Source organism: Solanum lycopersicum, chromosome 10 (assembly GCF_036512215.1).
Source record: "Solanum lycopersicum chromosome 10, SLM_r2.1".
Taxonomy (NCBI): Eukaryota; Viridiplantae; Streptophyta; class Magnoliopsida; order Solanales; family Solanaceae; genus Solanum; species Solanum lycopersicum.
Genome location: NC_090809.1, coordinates 54,633,405 through 54,653,507, shown reverse-complemented (window position 1 = coordinate 54,653,507; position 20,103 = coordinate 54,633,405). Strand labels below are relative to the sequence as shown.

The window sequence follows — 20,103 nt, the reverse complement described above, 5'->3', positions numbered from 1 at the left end:
ATACATTGATTGTTCAATCTTAACTAACTCAAAATCACATCTAAGCAATCCCTAATTTCATATATAAAATTCTCTCGATATTTCGAGTCTTTTAGTACATAATTTCCTTTAAACTATTCAAATTAATTTAGTGGTACTTTAAATTTAAAAGAAAAAGGAAAACAATGAAGAAGACGTCGTAGAAGAAGAAGAAGATGAAAAAGAAAGACTGCATGGCTATTTTTTAGAAAATATAATTTCAGCACCGATAAAAGTTTCATTATAATTTTGAAAACTCATACACTGATCACGATTCTTTCTGGTGAGTATACCATAGGGAGCATCAAGTTAACTGTGATTAAGTAATTTAAATATTACTAGTCATCTTTATAATGACAGAAGTAAAAAATTTTAATAAGTGAGCTCAAAATTTGAAAAGTAAACGCCTATTATATGTATACATACAAAATAATTTTAATCGTGCATCTTGGACGTAGTATTTTTTTCGAAAACGAATATGATTAAGAGGTTAGTGCGTGTTGCTTACGACCAAAAACAATATTAAAATTTAGAAAATAGAGCTGGTAAGATATTAAAATCACTATTACGAATCAAATAATTTTAATATAATCTTATTGGATTATTGATTTAATTTTTAATTAAAATTATAACATTAAAAATCGAATAGATAACCTAATAAACAAATTGACAAATATATTCATATAAATTAAAAGGAAAATCTCCTAGTACCCCCTCAACCTATGCCCGAAATCTCAGAGACACACTTATACTATATTAAGGCCCTATTACCCCCTGAACTTATTTTATATGTAATTTTCTACCGCTTTTTAGCCTACGTGGCACTATTTCGAAAAAAAAGTCAACCATCGTTGGACCCACAAAATAGTGCCACATAAGCTAAAAAGGAGTAAAAAATTATTAATAAAATAAGTTTAGGGGTGTAATAGGACCTTAGTATAGTATAAGTGTGTCTCTGAGATTTCAGGCATAGGTTGAGGGGGTACTTGGGCATTATCCCTAAATTAAAAATAATTTAAATATATATTTGTAATACTTTCAACTCCATTGCATTTTCAAGCTAAATATAACCTTATAACTAACCAATTTACACGTAAACGACTAAGATTATTCAGTCAAACCTACTAACTGACTAAGGCAGTGACAATTCACCTCAAAATATTGCAGCATATTGTCACGGACCTAGAGATTCTGACAAGACTCCGTGCGGCACTTGACGGTTTACTCGCGATTCTTGCACGATCTCGTAAACTCAAGTAAGCCTTTCACTGTTTGGATCGCTAAAAGAAGTAAGAAGAAAGACAAAAGGCAGAATTTTGGAAGAGAGGACTGTATCTTATTAGTCAATTGATGAATAATTTACAAATACAATGATCCTCCTATTTATACTACTCTAATGCCTAAGAGTAAATAAATGTTGCTATACAAGTCCCTACGTACATGCACTCAAGACATATCTACATTCCAAGAATGTCTCTAACTCTTCCAAAGAAACTCCTAAATTTCTCTAGTCTGCCCCAAGGCTTTGCACAAGCCTCTCCAAGGCTCAAGGCCGCCTGCCCTTCCGTCTGCCGTATACTTGGACCGTCTGCCCCTTCATTTGCTGGACTTTTGGGCCGCCTGTCCCCTTTCACACGCTGCAAGCTGCCTGGATAGGTGGCGATATGCCTGGATAGATGGCGGGACGTCACAATATGGTGAAAAATGTAGCAGAGTTTGAGGAATTTTTTACCAAATTAAAACATTATTCAAAGTAATTCAGTAAAATAATATGTTTTTTTTTAATTTTATAGAATTAGCATAAACGTTTTTCATAGTAATATTTTAGGATATATTTTTTTTAAAAAAAATCTTACTCCTTTAGGTTGAGAAATGTTATTTATAGTAACGTTTTACACTAAAAACTTTACTCACAAATACGTTTTTTAATACATGACTTTGAGTCAGATTTTACTCCTAAAATACTATCTCGTCCTTTTGTAATTATGTTGTGATTTCGAAGTCATTGCATTTTATATGAGTATTTTGTGGTTATATGAAAGGAATTCATTGCGATTATTGATTCTTATGTCTTGCAATTACCTGCATTTAATTGCATGACTTAGTGTGTCCTGACTGATCTTATTAAGTCAAAAGAGGTAGAAATTGTCCTTTTCTTATTCAAACAAACAAAAATGAAGAAGCTGCTTTCAAAGAGTTTTGCACTAACAATTGAAATTGGAAATGCTCAAAAAGAGGTAAATGAAAGAGCAGTTCAAGCAAACACTTTGGGGAAATGCTATCTAACAAACGCCACCCAAGCAAATGGTTAAAATTCTTCATAGAAACTTGTAATTTTAGAAGTAAATAGGCGGTCCACTAAAAACAAAAGAAAAGAAATTAAATGCTTTATAAAAACATTAGAAAAAACAACAGGTTAGTCTTCTGATGAATTTAAGATAGAATAGCATTTAAGGTTTATAATAAAACTGGTATTCATAGTCTCATAATTGAAAATTACGTCTTTAAAGTAAAAGAATATTCTATAGCTATATTTATGTGATTATATTCTTAAAAACGTTATTATGAGTAACATTTTAATTAAAATAAAACATTACTCTATAGCTATATTTGTGCGATTCGGTTCTTAAAAAACGTTATTGTGAGAAACGTTTTAGGAGTAAAACCTGACTCAAAGTCATGTATTAAAAAACGTATTTGTGAGTAACGTTTTTTGTGTAAAATATATATGTGAGTAACATTTCTCAACATAACGCCATTAGATTTTTAAAAAATAAAATATACCCTATAATGTTATTATGAAATGCGTTTATACTAGTTTTGTAAAAAAAAAATTAAAAAAAAACATATTATTTTGATGAATTGCTTTAAATAATAGTTTAATTTGATGAAAAATTCGAGTTTGAGTGATTCATTGGTATTAATTAAGTTGAGTTATATTATTATGGTGGGTTAGACCCGAATACATCTATTTTTTATTGAATATTTTTTTTAACACGAACGAGTTATATTTAAAAGTATAATGAAAATGTATTTAAATCATTTCCAATAAAACAAAGAATACATTTAACATTTTTTCGAAAGTTAATTTGGAAAATTATTAACTGAACAACTATAAATAAATAATATTTTTTTCCCATTCAATATATTATAACCAATTTTAGCACACTCCTAATTGTAATGCTCAAGAGTCGGAGATCTAATGCTGCCAAACAGAAAGTCAGAAACACAACATAATCTAAGGCATCAAAATAGTTTAGTAATTAGAAAAATAAATATATTAGTTTTCTCCAAACTTTCCTCTCAAAGCTTTGAAAATAAAACTAAAGTTAAAATTGAAAATAAAAATTATCTTACTGGTTTAAATAATATGCATATATATATATATATATATATATATATATATATATATATATTCGATTGTAATGACATCATTATCAGACCCGAAATAACTTGTTAACTAACCAAACTAAGTCTTACTATATTATTAAATAAATTAAATACTGCAGGAAGTGAAACTGAAAGGAGAAAAATTGAAGAATTATAGGTTATATCACGGATATCGAAACAGAGAATTTTCAATAAAATGTATCCATTTGAACCATTGAATAATTTATCGAAAACGATGAGAATTTTGCACTTAAATCGCTGAAATAAACCAAGAAATCTATCTTATTTCAAAATTCAACATGCACCGGTAGTAGTAAGAACTACCTATTACAGTATAGAGAAGTAAGCCTACAGAAGGAAAAACAAAACGAAACAAAACATAATTAGTAACGGCAGGAGTAATTAACTAGACTAGATCATCATCAATATGCCTACGATCATCTTCAGATCTAGGAAATTTGGCCACAATCAGCCACCACAACTGCTTTCGAGCACTTACCGGAGCTAGATCCAACGGCCTCCGCTTTCTTAATCACGTCCATGCCTTCAACCACTTGCCCAAACACAACGTGTTTTCCATCAAGCCACTCAGTCTTCGCCGTACAGATGAAAAACTGTGATCCGTTAGTTCCAGGTCCGGCATTAGCCATGGAGAGGATTCCAGGACCAGTATGCTTTTTGACGAAATTCTCGTCTGCGAATTTGGAGCCGTAGATTGATTCACCACCGGTACCGTTTCCGGCAGTGAAATCACCCCCTTGGCACATAAATCCTGGGATCACACGGTGGAAACTTGATCCTTTGTAGTGTAACGGCTTGCCGGCCTTCCCTACGCCTTTCTCTCCGGTACAGAGTGCTCGGAAATTTTCCGCTGTTTTAGGAGTTGCATCATTGAACAATTCCATTACTACACGGCCGGCCGCTTGACCTCCGATGGTAAGGTCGAAGAAAACCTTAGGGTTTGCCATTTCTCTCTTCTAGAAACTTCTTTTGATTTTTACACTATGCTCACAATCTCTGCTTTGTCATCGAGCTAGAAGGAGTTTATATAGGAAAATGCAAAACGAAAAATCTGTGAAGAGATGATCTTAACCGTTAAATACTAACAGGTGTCAGCAACTGAGCGGCTGGATTTGACCATGGTTAGTTGAATATTTACCAGAGTTAGTTTAAAGTATCACGTGGTATATGCGTTTATGATGCTATTGGACCGATTAAAAGAGGGGAAACATTCGGCCCACAAAAGCCCACGTCCAATGGGAACCCAGTCAGCCTTTTCTTTTTCGTAATTTAAACTTCTTTTAAGGATATTAAAGGTAAATCAAATTTAGTTATTTATATCCTCAATTTTTATTTATACGTTGTTCTTACTAAAATAGATATTTCTTAATAATTGTTATTTTAAAAAAATTATAAATGATATCACTCTTTCTATATTTACCCTTGAGGGTTATCCGACTTTGAAAGTATGTAGTTGACCAATATAAGAAAACTAATTAATTGTTTAGTTATTTTTCTTGGCCAAATTAATTAATAAAAATAAATTAATTTATGTTCAATGATTAAAATATTTTTTTAAGAGAACACTAATTAAGGATACAATAGTAAATTTACCTAGTTTCTTAAGGAACGTAAAATCTAAAGATATGACAAGTCTAAGGTCTAACCCACACCCCATACGTCTTACGCCTAACTCACATCCCAAAAGCTAGCTTAAATGGAGGAGGAATGTTCAAGAATTTATAAGGAGTCCATTGATCTCATTAATCAGCAATGTGAGACTTTTTTGTTTTAACACCCCACAATGCTTAGCATATGGTGGGTGGGTAATTTTTGACCCAACTTACGATCTATGGTTAGTATCTGGTGCGTGGACATTTCTTGGGCAATTTTTGATTATTTTTGTTTTGGACCCCAACATCAGTGAGATATGATATCATGTTAAATTGTGTATTGGGTCTAACTCACATCAAAAGTTAGCCTAAAAGAAGGAGTATCGATCAAGCCTTATAAGGAGTCAATTTATCTCATTAATCACCAATATGATACTTTTTTGCTTTAACAACAACTAAATAGGAACTACGCGAGTACAAGTTATCTCGTATTTATGTGCTTGACTTGGCACACCAATTAAGAAACAAATTATTGAAATAGATATTTTACCAACTATCCTTGTTAAATGATGTTTAGTATTAAGTCGTGAAAAATGAATTGAAGAAAGATTATTTAATGTTGCTGGTAAAACACGAAAAAATATAATTGTCTTTTTTTTATATGTCAAAAGTGACAAGTAAAAAAATAAATATATTAGGAATAAGTGACTAGTAAAAATGAAGGGATGAAATACTTGTCCGTCCAACAATGTATAAAAATAAACAAGTAGACATACATGTCCTACATTGTATAATACACGTAGGACACCATGTAGAAAATAAATTTGTCATGTAGGTGTCATGTTAGACGAATGTGTTTATTTGTTTAATTGTATATAAGCTTAAGTGTCTACTTGTGCACACTCGAAGTTAAAAGTTGTAATTGTCAAGTTAATGATCATGTTTATGTATTATGCTTTACGGATATATAACCATTTTTACCACGGGGGCATAATTCATTTAAAAGTTGGGTCTGGGTTAGGATTTTAAGTTTATAAATTCTTAATTTTAAAAAAGGCAGTTTATTAGGCTTTTTGTATATCGTGCACTGCATGGGTTATTCGGAGTGACGTTTCGAACAGATTCTAATACATACTCAAGGCTCGAACTCAAGACCTCTAATTATTGTATCGCGCACTGTTGGGGCCATGTGGGATGACGTTTCCAATATGATTTTATGTTGGGTTTTAACAAGTGTGAATGGGAAAAGAAAAGAGAAAATATCAAAAGTGAGGGAACTACTTTGGAGAGAAAATGAAAAGTCATTTGCAAAGTGCAAATGAAAAGTCATTTCTTATAAATTTGCAGGTAACGGTAACATTCCGAAAAGTTGTTACTCTTTCCGAAAAGTCGTTACTTTTCAAAAAGTAGTTATTTTCTTAACAGACACAATTTTTCAAAAAGTTGTTATTTTTTCCAAAAGACACAACTTTCTGGATAAAATGGATCTAAACAGATTTCACTGAACAGACATGTTCCTTGCTGAAAATGACTATAAAAGGAAGTCAATTTTTGATTTTTTAATCACTGAAAATTTTTTCTTTCTCTGCATTTATTTTTCTCTCAAATAAAATCAAAGTGTCGATCGACTGAGTCTGTGTGACTTGTTGTTGTTCTTCAGTTCGTTGAAGTTAAAGAAGTTTGAGGTACCGCTATTTCTTTAACAGGTTTAATCCGTTTTATCTTGGGAGAAATTAATCCATAACCTTGGGTACAGTGAGGGGATTAAATTTCTTAAGGACACACAGTAGTTTTTGTGGACTCGGATTAATTCTTGTATTCTATATTATTTTCTGCTTCATCTTGTTTCTGTTTCTGTTCATTAACTTCATAAATACAAGTTATTATAAGAATAACAATCTTAAGAAATTTAACAATTTCTGTATTTTGAAGTTTCTGGAGATTAAAACCTTTATGATTTTCTACTCTGCTTGAATTTTTAAAATCATTCGATTAACGATTAAAAGAACATAAAAACTTTATCATTAAATCAAAAACAGTTTGTGTAAAGATTTGTTCTTTACTGTTAGTATTTTAAATACTTAATTTATCTGTCATTTGTGACAGAAAAAAAATGACTAATTCAAGTCAAACAAATGCTGGAACAGTAAGTGCTGCAACAACAACGGTTGCACATAATCGTTCAAATGATGCCTTAGCACCGGCTGAGAAACCTGCAAAGTTTTCTGGAGTCGACTTTAAGAGATGGCAGCAAAAGATGTTCTTCTATCTCACTACGTTGAGTCTGCAGAAGTTCATCAATGAGAATGTTCCTGTTATGTCAGATGAAACTCTGGCTGATGAACGATTTTTGGTAACAAAAGCATGGACACACTCAGATTTTTTGTGTAAAAATTATATTTTGAGTGGTCTGCAAGATTATCTGTACAATGTGTACAATAATGCAAAAATCTCAAAAGAACTCTGGGATGCTTTAGAAAAGAAGTACAAAACAGAAGATGCCGGAATGAAGAAATTCATTGTGGCAAAATTTCTGGACTTTAAGATGATAGACAGTAAGATTGTCGTCACCCAAGTTCAAGAATTGCAGGTCATAATCCATAATCTCCTTGCTGAAGGATTAATTGTGAATGATGTTTTTCAAGTGGCTGCAATTATTGAAAAGTTACCTCCATTGTGGAAGGACTTTAAAAACTATTTGAAACACAAACGCAAGGAGATGACTGTTGAAGATCTCATAGTAGGGTTGAGAATCGAAGAGGATAATAAGGTTGCAGAAAAGAGGTCACGTGGTAATTCAGCAATATCTGGAGTAAATTTTGTTGAAGAAGATTCCACAAAATTAAAGAAAAAAAAGAAAGCATCTGGTCCAAAAAGCAATCCTCCTAAGAAGAAATTCAATGAAAACTGCTTTAATTGTGGTAAACATGGTCATAGGGCTAATGAATACCGGGGTCCTAAGAAGGACAAGAAAAAGAAGGATCAAGTAAACTTGGTTGAATCCAAAGGAGAAATGGATGATCTCTGTGCAATGCTTTCAGAATGTAACTTGGTTGGAAATCCAAGAGAATGGTGGATAGATTCTGGTGCCTCATGCCATGTTTGTGCCAACAAAAAATTATTTTCATCATATACTTCAGCACTTACAGATGAAAAATTGTTTATGGCAAACTCCGCTGTTGCAAAGGTGGAAGGAACTGGCAAAGTCCTATTAAAGATGACATCAGGCAAGGTGGTGACTTTGAATAGGGTCTCATATGTTCCAGAATTAAGAAAGAATTTAGTTTCAATTCCAGTTCTAACCAAATGGATTTAAATGTGTATTTGTTTCTGATAAAGTAGTAGTAAGCAAAAATGATATGTATGTAGGAAAATGCTACCTTAGTGATGGCCTTTTCAAACTCAATGTAATTGCAGTTGATATGAATAAAGATTTTTCTTCTTCTTACTTGCTTGAGTCTAAATGTTTATGGCATGAACGTTTGGGACACGTTAATAACAAAACCTTGAGAAAACTGATTAACTTAAATATTTTGCCAAAATTTGAGTGCAATAAATCAAAATGTCAAATTTGTGTTGAATCTAAGTATGCTAAGCATTCTTATAAATCTGTTGAAAGGAATTCAAATCCTTTAGAATTGATTCACACTGATATTTGTGACATGAAGTCAACACCATCACGTGGTGGGAAAAAGTATTTCATAACTTTTATTGACGATTGCACTAGATATTGTTATGTCTATTTGCTAAATAGTAAGGATAAAGCAATAGATGCATTTAGGCAATATAAAACTGAAGTAGAAAATCAGTTAGATAAAAAGATCAGAAGTGATAGAGGTGGAGAATATGAATCTCCATTTGCAGAAATATGTTTAGGAAATGGAATAATCTATCAAACTTTTGCTCCCTACACTCCTCAGTCTAATGGAATTGCAGAAAGAAAAAATCGAACTTTAAAAGAAATGATGAATGCGTTACATATAAGTTCAGGTTTACCACAGAACTTGTGGGGGAAGCTATCTTTACAGCAAATCAGATACTTAGTAGAGTGCCTCACTCAAAGACAAATGTAATTCCATATGAAAAATGGAAAGGTAGAAAACCCAATTTGAAATATTTCAAAGTGTGGGGGTGTCTAGCCAAAGTCCAAGTTCCTATACCTAAGAGGGTAAAAATAGGACCTAAGATTGTGGATTGTGTATTCATTGGATATGCCACAAACAGTAAGGCATGTCGTTTTTTGGTTCATAAGTCCGAACATCTGGATATTCATGATAATACGGTAATGGAATCAGATAGTGCTGAATTTTTTGAACATATCTATCCGTATAAAACTAGACTTGAGTCATCTAGTGGGGATCTAAACAACCCAAAGAAGAACCAAAAGAGAATGAACAAAATGAAGAAAGTCCAAGACGCAGTAAACGTCAAAAGACATCTACTTCATTTGGATCAGATTTTGTAACATTTCTTCTTGAAAGTGAGCCTTAAACATTCAACGAAGCAATGTTGTCTAGCGACTCAACCTCTTGGAAGGAGGCTGTTAATAGTGAAATTGAATCAATCTTAAGCAATCATACTTGGGAGTTGGTTGATCTTTCTCCAGAGAACAAACCCTTAGGTTCAAAATGGATCTTTAAAAGGAAGATGAAAGACGATGGAACTATTGACAAATATAAAGCAAGACTTGTTGTCAAAGGTTTTAGATAAAAAGGTCTTGATTATTTTGACACATATTCGCCAGTGACTAGGATTACATCAATTCGGATGTTAATTGCACTAGCTGCAGTATACGGTCTTGAAATTCATCAAATGGATGTGAAAACAGCCTTCTTAAATGGAGAGCTTGAAGAGGAAATTTACATAGAACAACCTGAGGGTTTTGTAGTTCCTGGTAAAGAAAAGAAAGTGTGCAAACTTATTAAGTCACTTTATGGGCTAAAACAAGCACCAAAACAATGGCATGCAAAGTTTGATCAAACCATGTTGTCAAATGGATTTAAGATCAATGAATGTGATAAATGTGTTTACATTAAAGATACTCCAAATCAGGAAGTTATTTTATGCCTATATGTAGATGATATGCTTATAATGAGCAAAGACATTGCTAATATAAAAGCTACAAAGTGTATGCTTGCTAGTAAGTTTGATATAAAAGATTTAGGAGTTGCTGATGTGATATTAGGAATTAAAATTCTTAAAACTCCTAACGGTCTAGCATTGTGTCAAACTCATTATATTCAAAAGATACTTGAAAAATTTAAATTTTTGAATTTTAAAAGGGCAAAGACTCCAATTGATGTAAATCTTCATCTTGCAAAGAATAAAGACGAAAGTCAGTCTCAATTGGACTATGCTAGCGTATTGGGAAGCTTAATGTATGTCATGAATTGTACACGACCAGACATAGCTTGCGCTATCAGTAAACTGAGTCGATACACAAGTAATCCTAATCATAATCATTGGTTGGCAATGAAGAGAGTTTTGGGATGCTTAGATGACACTCAAAACTATGCTTTACATTACAACAGATATCCAGCCGTTCTTGAAGGATATAGTGATGCAAATTGGATTACTGGTTCAATTGAACAAAATCCACAAGTGGATACGTTTTTATTATTGGCGGAGGAGCAATATCTTGGAAATCATCCAAACAAACATGTATAGCTCGCTCTACAATGGAGTTTGAATTCATTGCTTTAGACAAGGTAGGTGAAGAAGCTGAATGGCTCCGGAATTTCTTAGAAGATATTCCATTTTGGCCCAAACCAATGGCCCCTATATGCATACATTGTGATAGTCAAGCTGCAATAGGAAGGGCTGAAAGCATTATGTATAACGGCAAGTCTCGTCACATAAGACGAAGACATAACTCTGCGAAACAACTACTCTATAGTGGAATTATCACAATTGACTATGTGAAGTCAAAATATAATGTGTCGGATCCACTTACAAAAGGCCTAAATAGAGAAGGAGTTGAGAAATCATCGACGGGAATGGGACTATGGCCGAGAACAATTCATCGTGGTGGTAACTCTACCTAGAAGACTGGAGATCCCAAGATCTAGGTTCAAGGAGATAAAATAAAGTCATTGATGACGGTTCAACATTGTCAAAGGAAAAATAAAATAAAATATTATTATTATTTTATGGTCCATTCTCATGATGAGACAATGTTTAGTAACTAGGATAAAGACATAAGGACTTTTTAATGGTTTCTAAGTTTGATACAAGGAATATCAAATGGTGTATCTATGGGATAACACATTTAGAAATCACCTATGTAAGTGTGAAGTGTAAGCCGCTTCAAGGAGAATTCGGTAAGTCCAGTTCTTTAAGCACTTACTATCCAAGATGTGTTCATGGCTGAAACGAACAAAACAATGAGAACTAAGAACAGTTCAAGGGTTGATTGTGTGACGTATGTTGTCTAGGTATACACCAAAGCTCGACGGTTCAAAGATATCAAATCTACCGATTGACCGAGTATATCCGATATATGTTCACTACGGAAAGTTTAAAGGGAAACCTACTTATCCAGATGCGATTAACCTTTACCTACAAGACACACAAGTTTTTTCATGCATATGTTTTAACAATAACCTTCCCCATTCATGTGGGGGATTGTTGGGTTTTAGCAAGTGTGAATGGGAAAAGAAAAGCGAAAATATCAAAAGTGAGGGAACTACTTTGGAGAAAAAATGAAAAGTCATTTGCAAAGTGCAAATGAAAAGTCGTTTCTTATAAATTTGCAGGTAATGGTAACATTCCGAAAAGTTGTTACTCTTTCCAAAAAGTTGTTACTTTTCGAAAAGTCGTTACTTTTCAAAAAGTAGTTATTTTCTTAACAGACACAATTTTTTGAAAAGTTGTTATTTTTTCCAAAAGACACAACTTTCTGGATAAAATGGGTCTGAACAGATTTCACTGAACAGACATGTTCCTTGCTGAAAATGGCTATAAAAGGAAGTCAATTTTTGATTTTTTAATCACTGAAAATTTTTTCTTTCTCTGCATTTATTTTTCTCTCAAATAAAATCAAAGTGTCGATCGACTGAGTCTGTGTGACTTGTTGCTGTTCTTCAGTTCGTTGAAGTTAAAGAAGTTTGAGGTACCGCTGTTTCTTTAACAGGTTTAATCCGTTTTATCTTGGGAGAAATTAATCCATAACCTTGGGTACAGTGAGGGGATTAAATTTCTTAAGGACACACAGTAGTTTCTGTGGACTCGGATTAATTCTTTTATTTTAAATTTTTTCTGCTTCATCTTGTTTCTGTTTCTGTTTCTGTTCATTAACTTCATAAATACAAGTTATTGTAAGAATAACATTTTATACATACCCAAGACTTGAAATCAAAACCCCTAATTAAGGGTGAAGTAGAAACACCACAACACCACTCCTTTTAACTATGTCAATCCTTCTCTTTTTTTAACCATTTTGCCTTTTATCTTTGATGGTTTCACATTCTCAAGCACCATCATCCTTCACTTATACTATTTCATGCAGTACAAAGTTTGACATTGATTTCAGCACATATGCAATAGTAGATGTGGACTTGTTACTTTCAACTCGAACTATATATGTAAATAGAAGTTTTATTAAACGATTTTAAAACACACACATACATTAAAAGGCACATCAACTAATTTCAAATCTTGAATCCGCCTATATGTCTGTGCATTATTCTTTTTAAAGCCCTGCTATGGCTGAGTAAGAGAAGGTGGGAACAATGGTTTTTGAAAGATTGGTATCTCAGGGAATGATTTTTTCAACATTGGTGGGATTAAAGGTAGAGGTGGCTTAGTGTAGGTTGGAATTGGAGGTAGAGGTGGTTTTTTGAGGATTGGAGGAATTGGAGGTATAAATGGATTTTTGAATAAGGGAAAAGGTGGAATTTTTGGAAATGGTGGATGCTTGAAGAATGGCCAAAGGAAAGCAGAGGTGCATAAGGTTGTTGAGAATTTTAGATTTTCAAGTGGTTTCAATGTCTGTTTTTCATTGTTTTCTGAATTAGTCAATACAATTTTTGAGGCTTCTATGCCATTGTGTGTTGGACATGGTGTAGCTGATGCATTATGGAGTTGTGCAAAACAATCTTCTCTCAATTTCCCCTCTTTCACCATCTCTTTAGGAAGTAACACCACGAATTTTCCGTCTTTGTCTAGTTTTCCCTCTCCTCTTGTATTTATCTCTCCATTTGCATTCCTGCAATTGATGGTAACACCAAGCCCTGAAAGAAAGAAAGAAAGAATCGTTATAGTCAGAGTCAGATTTAGGATTTCAAATGAAGAATACAGGGTTTTACAAGCTTCAAACTAGTGGTACCACTACTGTAAAAGCAGTCAGGTGCACAAAGTTTTCACTGTGCACAGAGTTCAAGAAATGTCTAGACCACATTAGGTGTATTGTAAGCAATTTTTTTCTTTTACATTTCTGCAAGAGATTGTTTTTTTGATTTTAACGATTACATACCTAAAAATGCATGAATGGTCTTTATGTTACTCTCTTTGCAATCCGCGCATTCCCCAAATCCAACAACCTGAACTGTCTTATCATCAGCATAGCAGAAGCTCACTGCAAATAATAACAAAGAAACAGAGAAGACTCTGCCAAAAAGGGACTCATGAAGCCCCATTGGGATCACTATGCTAAGGGCAAATGAGCTCTTTTGCAAAAAATGTCAAGTTAAAGAAAAAATTGATGTGTTGAGTATGTTTGATTGAGATGCTAAAGGGTGTATTTATAGTACAAAAAATGATAACATTTTTTATTAGTTACACTTACAACCAACACAGTTAAGCACATTCACATGAAATTTTTGACTTATGGAATGTTTAGAAGAGGTTTGTAGCTAGCAAAAGTTCAAAAAAAAATAACTAATATGGGCGAGTTGTTAGATCAAAAGTCATTAACTTCATTCAATGAAGTATCATCCAACTACAAACCTCGTTTGTTTTCTATTTCTAAACCTACTTAGCGGTTCTCATTTATGTAAATTTTGCTAAAATTCAGAGTAGTTACATGTGAACTTTTGACTACTTTTTGTTAAATTTCCATTTGGGGTGTTCAACAAATACTTTAAAATCAATTGTATTTATAAATTGACATGGATGATTTAGTTTGATCTTTTTTCAAATAAAAATCGATCCAAATCGAACCATATTTGACACTCTTTCTATTGTTGTGCCTGATTTGCTTCTTTTTTGTGTGTGGAAGTATTTCATTTGTCTCAATTTAATTATCTTACTTTAGTTTGTTTCTAAACCAATATCTCTTTTTTATTTAATAAGTTTATCAATTCCAGCATTTTACATAGCTAGTTAAATCATCAAATTTAAAGTATTTCATACGTCTATCATATATTATTATAAGTGGGAACAAAAAAAGTTAAAACTTAAATTACGATTTTACCCTTACTATAAATTAAAATATTATAAAATATTTAACTATTTAATTTAAATATTAAATTATTTCATTTTAAATAAAATGTTGATAGACTTTTTCACTTCCTTAGGTTAATTCCTAATTAAAAGATCTAACTTAATAATACCTATTTTCTATTATATATATATATATATATATATATATATATATATATATATATATATATATATATATATATATATATATATATATTCTCTTTTTGAGATTTTAAATGTCTAAATAATTTGATTAATGTTTTATTCTCTATCTATAATTACTATGATTAAATTAAATTATATTAAATTGGTTAGTAAAAAAATTAACCCTCCATCTCCCCATGTGTAAGATGATGATTATTTCATTAAATATACAAATTCTTCAACTTCTCATCTTCTCTTTTAATTATTAATAATACTCAGTTATGAGTTAATGACATCAATAGTCTTTAATTTCTTATCTTAATATCAATTGTAGAGGTAAAATTATGGTCTTCATTTATAATTCCTATAAATATTTTTTTTTTAAAAAAAAACTAAATGGTGAGGCTCGTAAGCTTCTTTTATATAAATCTCTAACTAATGGAGGAATATTTTTTGTTCAACAATTACCTCCTTTTGATGAGATTATTTCGGCGATTTTCAGGTACCGGTTATGTTATTTTTTTGTTTATTTATCATAATATTATATAAGATTTTAATAGTGATATTTTGTATCCTACTTTCATCATTATCACTTTAGATGACTATTTTTTCAACAGGTTTGCTGTTTTATGAATTCTTGAATTTATTTGGAATCTTATATTTATATATTGTATTTTTCATGTATCATTTTTTTTCTTATTTATATTATATATCAACTCATAGATTATCACAATATATTATTCTACTTCTAATATTAATGTGGATTGTAAGGACACGTACAAAAAATTGATGGTTACTGATGGAGTAACTCATTCTTCTTATTGAGATTGTTGTAGCTTTAATGATTATTCATCCATAATTTTGCTCCATATCTTTTTTTTTACAATTTATGTTTACTTCTCTTTTAATATTATTTTTTATTTAGATTTCAATTTCATAATCGATAAGCTACTTTTTAAAAACTGAGACATTTTCAAATTGATGTATGTTCAAATAGTTTATGTTATCGACGTATATCATGAAGAAGACTATTGAATTTAATAGGATATGGGAGAAAGAGTCAATAATAAATCGAAATATTATGTACTAATTTTGTATTTATTTTTTAATCTACATTATTATTGATCAACGTCTTATGAAGAATGTATACATTGTATTTTTTTCCTTCTCTATTTTTTTTGTGTTTTTTCGGTCTCTATTAGACATCTTAATTTAGTTTTCTATGAAGTCATAAGTCTAAATACTTGTTTGAGCTCAAATTAGCCATTTGTGACTTTATTAAAAGTTTGCTAACTATTAACCAAAGTTTAAAAGTTATAGTAGATTGCTTAAAAAGAATTAATTTGAAACATCAAAATGTGCCCCTTATTGGTGTTTTATGATTATATTATTAAAGATTTATTTATAATTTTTGTATTATATTATTCATTGCATGTTGTTTACACACTATATGTTTCCATTGCATTTTAGTTATTCTAACATATGAACACACGTGCAAAGCACGTGTCCAGAAACTAGTAATATAAGATAACAAGATCCGAAAGTCTCTCTTTTATTTCTTTAAACTACGTGTTCAATCAAACTAAGACACTTAAAGTGAAACAGATGAAGTATCCAGTAAAGAGAAAAAGATAGGTATATCATGCTGGCATTTTCATGAAATGAGAACTATTCGTCTTCTCACACTCCCAGTGAATCAGTGGACATTTCTCAACTAATTTTTCTTGCTATTAACTTCAACATACTCGTACTTGTAGACGGACTATATGCGTCATCATGCATATGCATATTATATTCTTCATCCTCCTTCAAATGATCTACTAAATGATATAATGCATTATATATTATTTTAGTGCAATGAACCAAACACATAATAATTCTTATATAACTAATCTCTATATAACTTGTCTTGTCTACGAATATAGAAACTTGCATTTATATTCCACTACTATAATATGATTCGTCCCAAATCATCAGTTTATCATCCAACCAATTGAACTAGATTGGGTGGGTAATTTTGGACCCATCTTATGATCTATGGTTAGCATCTGGTGCGTACACATTTCTTGGGTAACTTTTGATTATTTTTGTTTTGGGCCCCAACATCAGTGAGATAGACTTTGCTATGATATCATGTTAAATTGTGTAATTGGTCTGACTCACACCTCAAAACTTAGCTTAAAAGAAGGAGTATCGGTCAAGCCTTATAAGGACTCCACTTATCTCATTAATCACCAATATGAGACTTTTTTACTTTGACAACAACTAAATAAGAACTACGGGAGTACAAGTTATCTCATATTTATGTGGCTTGATTTGGCACACCAATTAAGAAACAAATTATTGAAATAGATATTTTACCAACTATCCTTGTTGAATGATGTTTAGTATTAAGTCGTGAAAAATGAATTGAAGAAAGAGTATTCAATGTTGATGGTAAAACATGGAAAAATATAATTGTCTTTTTTTGATATGTCAAAAGTGATAAGTAAAAAAATAAAAATATATATTAGGAATAAGTGACTAGTAAAAGTGAAGGGATGAAATATATATTAGGAATAATGTGTTTATTTGTTCAATAGTAGTATAAGCTTAAGTTCCTACTTGTGCACACTCGAAGTTAAAAGTCATAATTGTCAAGTGATGCCAAGTTAATGATCATGTTTATGCATTATGCCTTACGGATATATAACCATTTTTACAACGGGGGCATAATTCATATAAAAGTTGGGTTTGGGTTAGGATTTTAAGTTTATAAATTCTTAATTTTAGAAAAGGCAGTTTACTAGGCTTTTTATATATCGTGCACTGCATGGGTTATTCGGAGTGACGTTTTCAACAGAATCTAATACATACTCAAGACTCGAACTCAAGACCTCTGATTATTGTATCGCGTATTGTTGGGGCATGTGGGATATATAATTTTATATATACCCAAGACTTAAATCCAAGACCTCTAATTAAGGGTGAAGTAGTAACACCACAACCAATATATAGGTTACTTATGAATGTTAATAATCTGCGTGAACAGACAACTAGATAAGTAACATATTTCTATTAATTCACCACTCCATTAACTATGTTAATCCTTCTCTTTTTTTAACCATTTTGCCTTTATCTTTCATGGTTTCACATTCTCAAGCACCATCATCCTTCACTTATACTATTTCATACAGTAGAAAGTTTGACATTGATTTCAGCACATATGCAATAGTAGACGTGAACTTGTTACTTTCAACTCGAACTATATATGTAAATAGAAGTTTTATTAAACGATTTTAAAACACGCACATACATTAAAAGGCACAATAACTAATTTCAAATCTTGAATCCGCCTATATGTCTGTGCATTATTCTTTTTAAAGCCCTGCTATGGCTGAGTAAGAGAAGGTGGGAACAATGGTTTTTGAAAGATTGGTATCTCAGGGAATGATTTTTTCAACATTGGTGGGATTAAAGGTAGAGGTGGCTTAGTGTAGGTTGGAATTGGAGGTAGAGGTGGTTTTTTGAGGATTGGAGGAATTGGAGGTATAAATGGATTTTTGAATAAGGGAAAAGGTGGAATTTTTGGAAATGGTGGATGCTTGAAGAATGGCCAAAGGAAAGCAGAGGTGCATAAGGTTGTTGAGAATTTTAGATTTTCAAGTGGTTTCAATGTCTGTTTTTCATTGTTTTCTGAATTAGTCAATACAATTTTTGAGGCTTCTATGCCATTGTGTGTTGGACATGGTGTAGCTGATGCATTATGGAGTTGTGCAAAACAATCTTCTCTCAATTTCCCCTCTTTCACCATCTCTTTAGGAAGTAACACCACGAATTTTCCGTCTTTGTCTAGTTTTCCCTCTCCTCTTGTATTTATCTCTCCATTTGCATTCCTGCAATTGATGGTAACACCAAGCCCTGAAAGAAAGAAAGAAAGAATCGTTATAGTCAGAGTCAGATTTAGGATTTCAAATGAAGAATACAGGGTTTTACAAGCTTCAAACTAGTGGTACCACTACTGTAAAAGCAGTCAGGTGCACAAAGTTTTCACTGTGCACAGAGTTCAAGAAATGTCTAGACCACATTAGGTGTATTGTAAGCAATTTTTTTCTTTTACATTTCTGCAAGAGATTGTTTTTTTGATTTTAACGATTACATACCTAAAAATGCATGAATGGTCTTTATGTTACTCTCTTTGCAATCCGCGCATTCCCCAAATCCAACAACCTGAACTGTCTTATCATCAGCATAGCAGAAGCTCACTGCAAATAATAACAAAGAAACAGAGAAGACTCTGCCAAAAAGGGACTCATGAAGCCCCATTGGGATCACTATGCTAAGGGCAAATGAGCTCTTTTGCAAAAAATGTCAAGTTAAAGAAAAAATTGATGTGTTGAGTATGTTTGATTGAGATGCTAAAGGGTGTATTTATAGTACAAAAAATGATAACATTTTTTATTAGTTACACTTACAACCAACACAGTTAAGCACATTCACATGAAATTTTTGACTTATGGAATGTTTAGAAGAGGTTTGTAGCTAGCAAAAGTTCAAAAAAAAATAACTAATATGGGCGAGTTGTTAGATCAAAAGTCATTAACTTCATTCAATGAAGTATCATCCAACTACAAACCTCGTTTGTTTTCTATTTCTAAACCTACTTAGCGGTTCTCATTTATGTAAATTTTGCTAAAATTCAGAGTAGTTACATGTGAACTTTTGACTACTTTTTGTTAAATTTCCATTTGGGGTGTTCAACAAATACTTTAAAATCAATTGTATTTATAAATTGACATGGATGATTTAGTTTGATCTTTTTTCAAATAAAAATCGAACCATATTTGACACTCTTTCTACTGCTGTGCCTGATTTGCTTCTTTTTTTGTGTGTGGAAGTAATTCATTTGTCTCAATTTAATTATCTTACTTTAGTTTGTTTCTAAACCAATATCTCTTTTTTTATTTAATAAGTTTGTCAATTCCAGCAGTTTACATAGCTAGTTAAAATCATAAAATTTAAAGTACTTCATACGTCTATAATATAAGATAACAAGATTCGAAAGTCATCTCTTTTATTTCTTTAAACTACGTGTTCAATCAAACTAAGACACTTAAATTGAAACGGATGAAGTATCCAGTAAAGAGAAAAAGATAGGTATATCATGCTGGCATTTTCATGAAATGGGAATTATTCATCTTTCTCACACAGACAGTGAATAAGTGGACATTTCTCAACTAATTTTTCTTGCTATTAACTTCAACATACTCGTACTTATGGACGGACTATATGCATCATCATGCATATGCATATTATATTCTTCATCCTCCTTCAAATAATATAATGCAGTATAGCTTATTTAACCAAACACGTAATAATTCTTATATAACTAATCTCTATATAACTTGTCTACGAATGTAGAAACTGTTATTCTTACAATAACTTGTATTTATAAAGTTAATAAACAGAAACAGAAACAGAAATAAGATGAAGCAGAAAATAATATAGAATACAAGAATTAATCCGAGTCCACAGAAAC

General features: G+C 31.7%; 3 protein-coding genes across 3 annotated transcripts; all 3 read right to left on the bottom strand.

Annotated features, from left to right (window-relative positions):
* Positions 1–3,672: 3,672 nt before the first annotated feature.
* Positions 3,673–4,468, bottom strand: LOC101254541 (peptidyl-prolyl cis-trans isomerase). Its single transcript, XM_004248630.5, has one exon. The coding sequence runs from the start codon at positions 4,374–4,376 to the stop codon at positions 3,858–3,860; it is 519 nt and encodes a 172-aa protein (XP_004248678.1). The 5' UTR covers positions 4,377–4,468; the 3' UTR covers positions 3,673–3,857.
* An 8,133-nt stretch (positions 4,469–12,601) lies between these two features.
* Positions 12,602–13,871, bottom strand: LOC138339055 (proline-rich protein 4-like). Its single transcript, XM_069290363.1, has 2 exons — positions 13,495–13,871; positions 12,602–13,252 (listed from the first exon to the last, which is right to left on the bottom strand). Exons 1-2 carry the CDS (start codon positions 13,655–13,657, stop codon positions 12,723–12,725), a joined length of 693 nt encoding a protein of 230 aa, XP_069146464.1. The 5' UTR covers positions 13,658–13,871; the 3' UTR covers positions 12,602–12,722.
* A 3,963-nt stretch (positions 13,872–17,834) lies between these two features.
* Positions 17,835–18,974, bottom strand: LOC101254847 (proline-rich protein 4-like). The gene is made up of 2 exons (XM_004248631.5): positions 18,728–18,974; positions 17,835–18,485 (listed from the first exon to the last, which is right to left on the bottom strand). Exons 1-2 carry the CDS (start codon positions 18,888–18,890, stop codon positions 17,956–17,958), a joined length of 693 nt encoding a protein of 230 aa, XP_004248679.1. The 5' UTR covers positions 18,891–18,974; the 3' UTR covers positions 17,835–17,955.
* Positions 18,975–20,103: the final 1,129 nt, after the last annotated feature.

Excerpts from the sequence above, each read along its gene's own strand:
- LOC101254541 (XM_004248630.5), bottom strand. The coding sequence starts at position 4,376 with ATGGCAAACCCTAAGGTTTTCTTCGACCTTACCATCGGAGGTCAAGCG.
- LOC138339055 (XM_069290363.1), bottom strand. The coding sequence starts at position 13,657 with ATGGGGCTTCATGAGTCCCTTTTTGGCAGAGTCTTCTCTGTTTCTTTG. Across the intron at positions 13,253-13,494 it reads GACCATTCATGCATTTTTAG|GGCTTGGTGTTACCATCAAT; the intron begins GTATGTAATCGT and ends TCTTTCTTTCAG.
- LOC101254847 (XM_004248631.5), bottom strand. The coding sequence starts at position 18,890 with ATGGGGCTTCATGAGTCCCTTTTTGGCAGAGTCTTCTCTGTTTCTTTG. Across the intron at positions 18,486-18,727 it reads GACCATTCATGCATTTTTAG|GGCTTGGTGTTACCATCAAT; the intron begins GTATGTAATCGT and ends TCTTTCTTTCAG.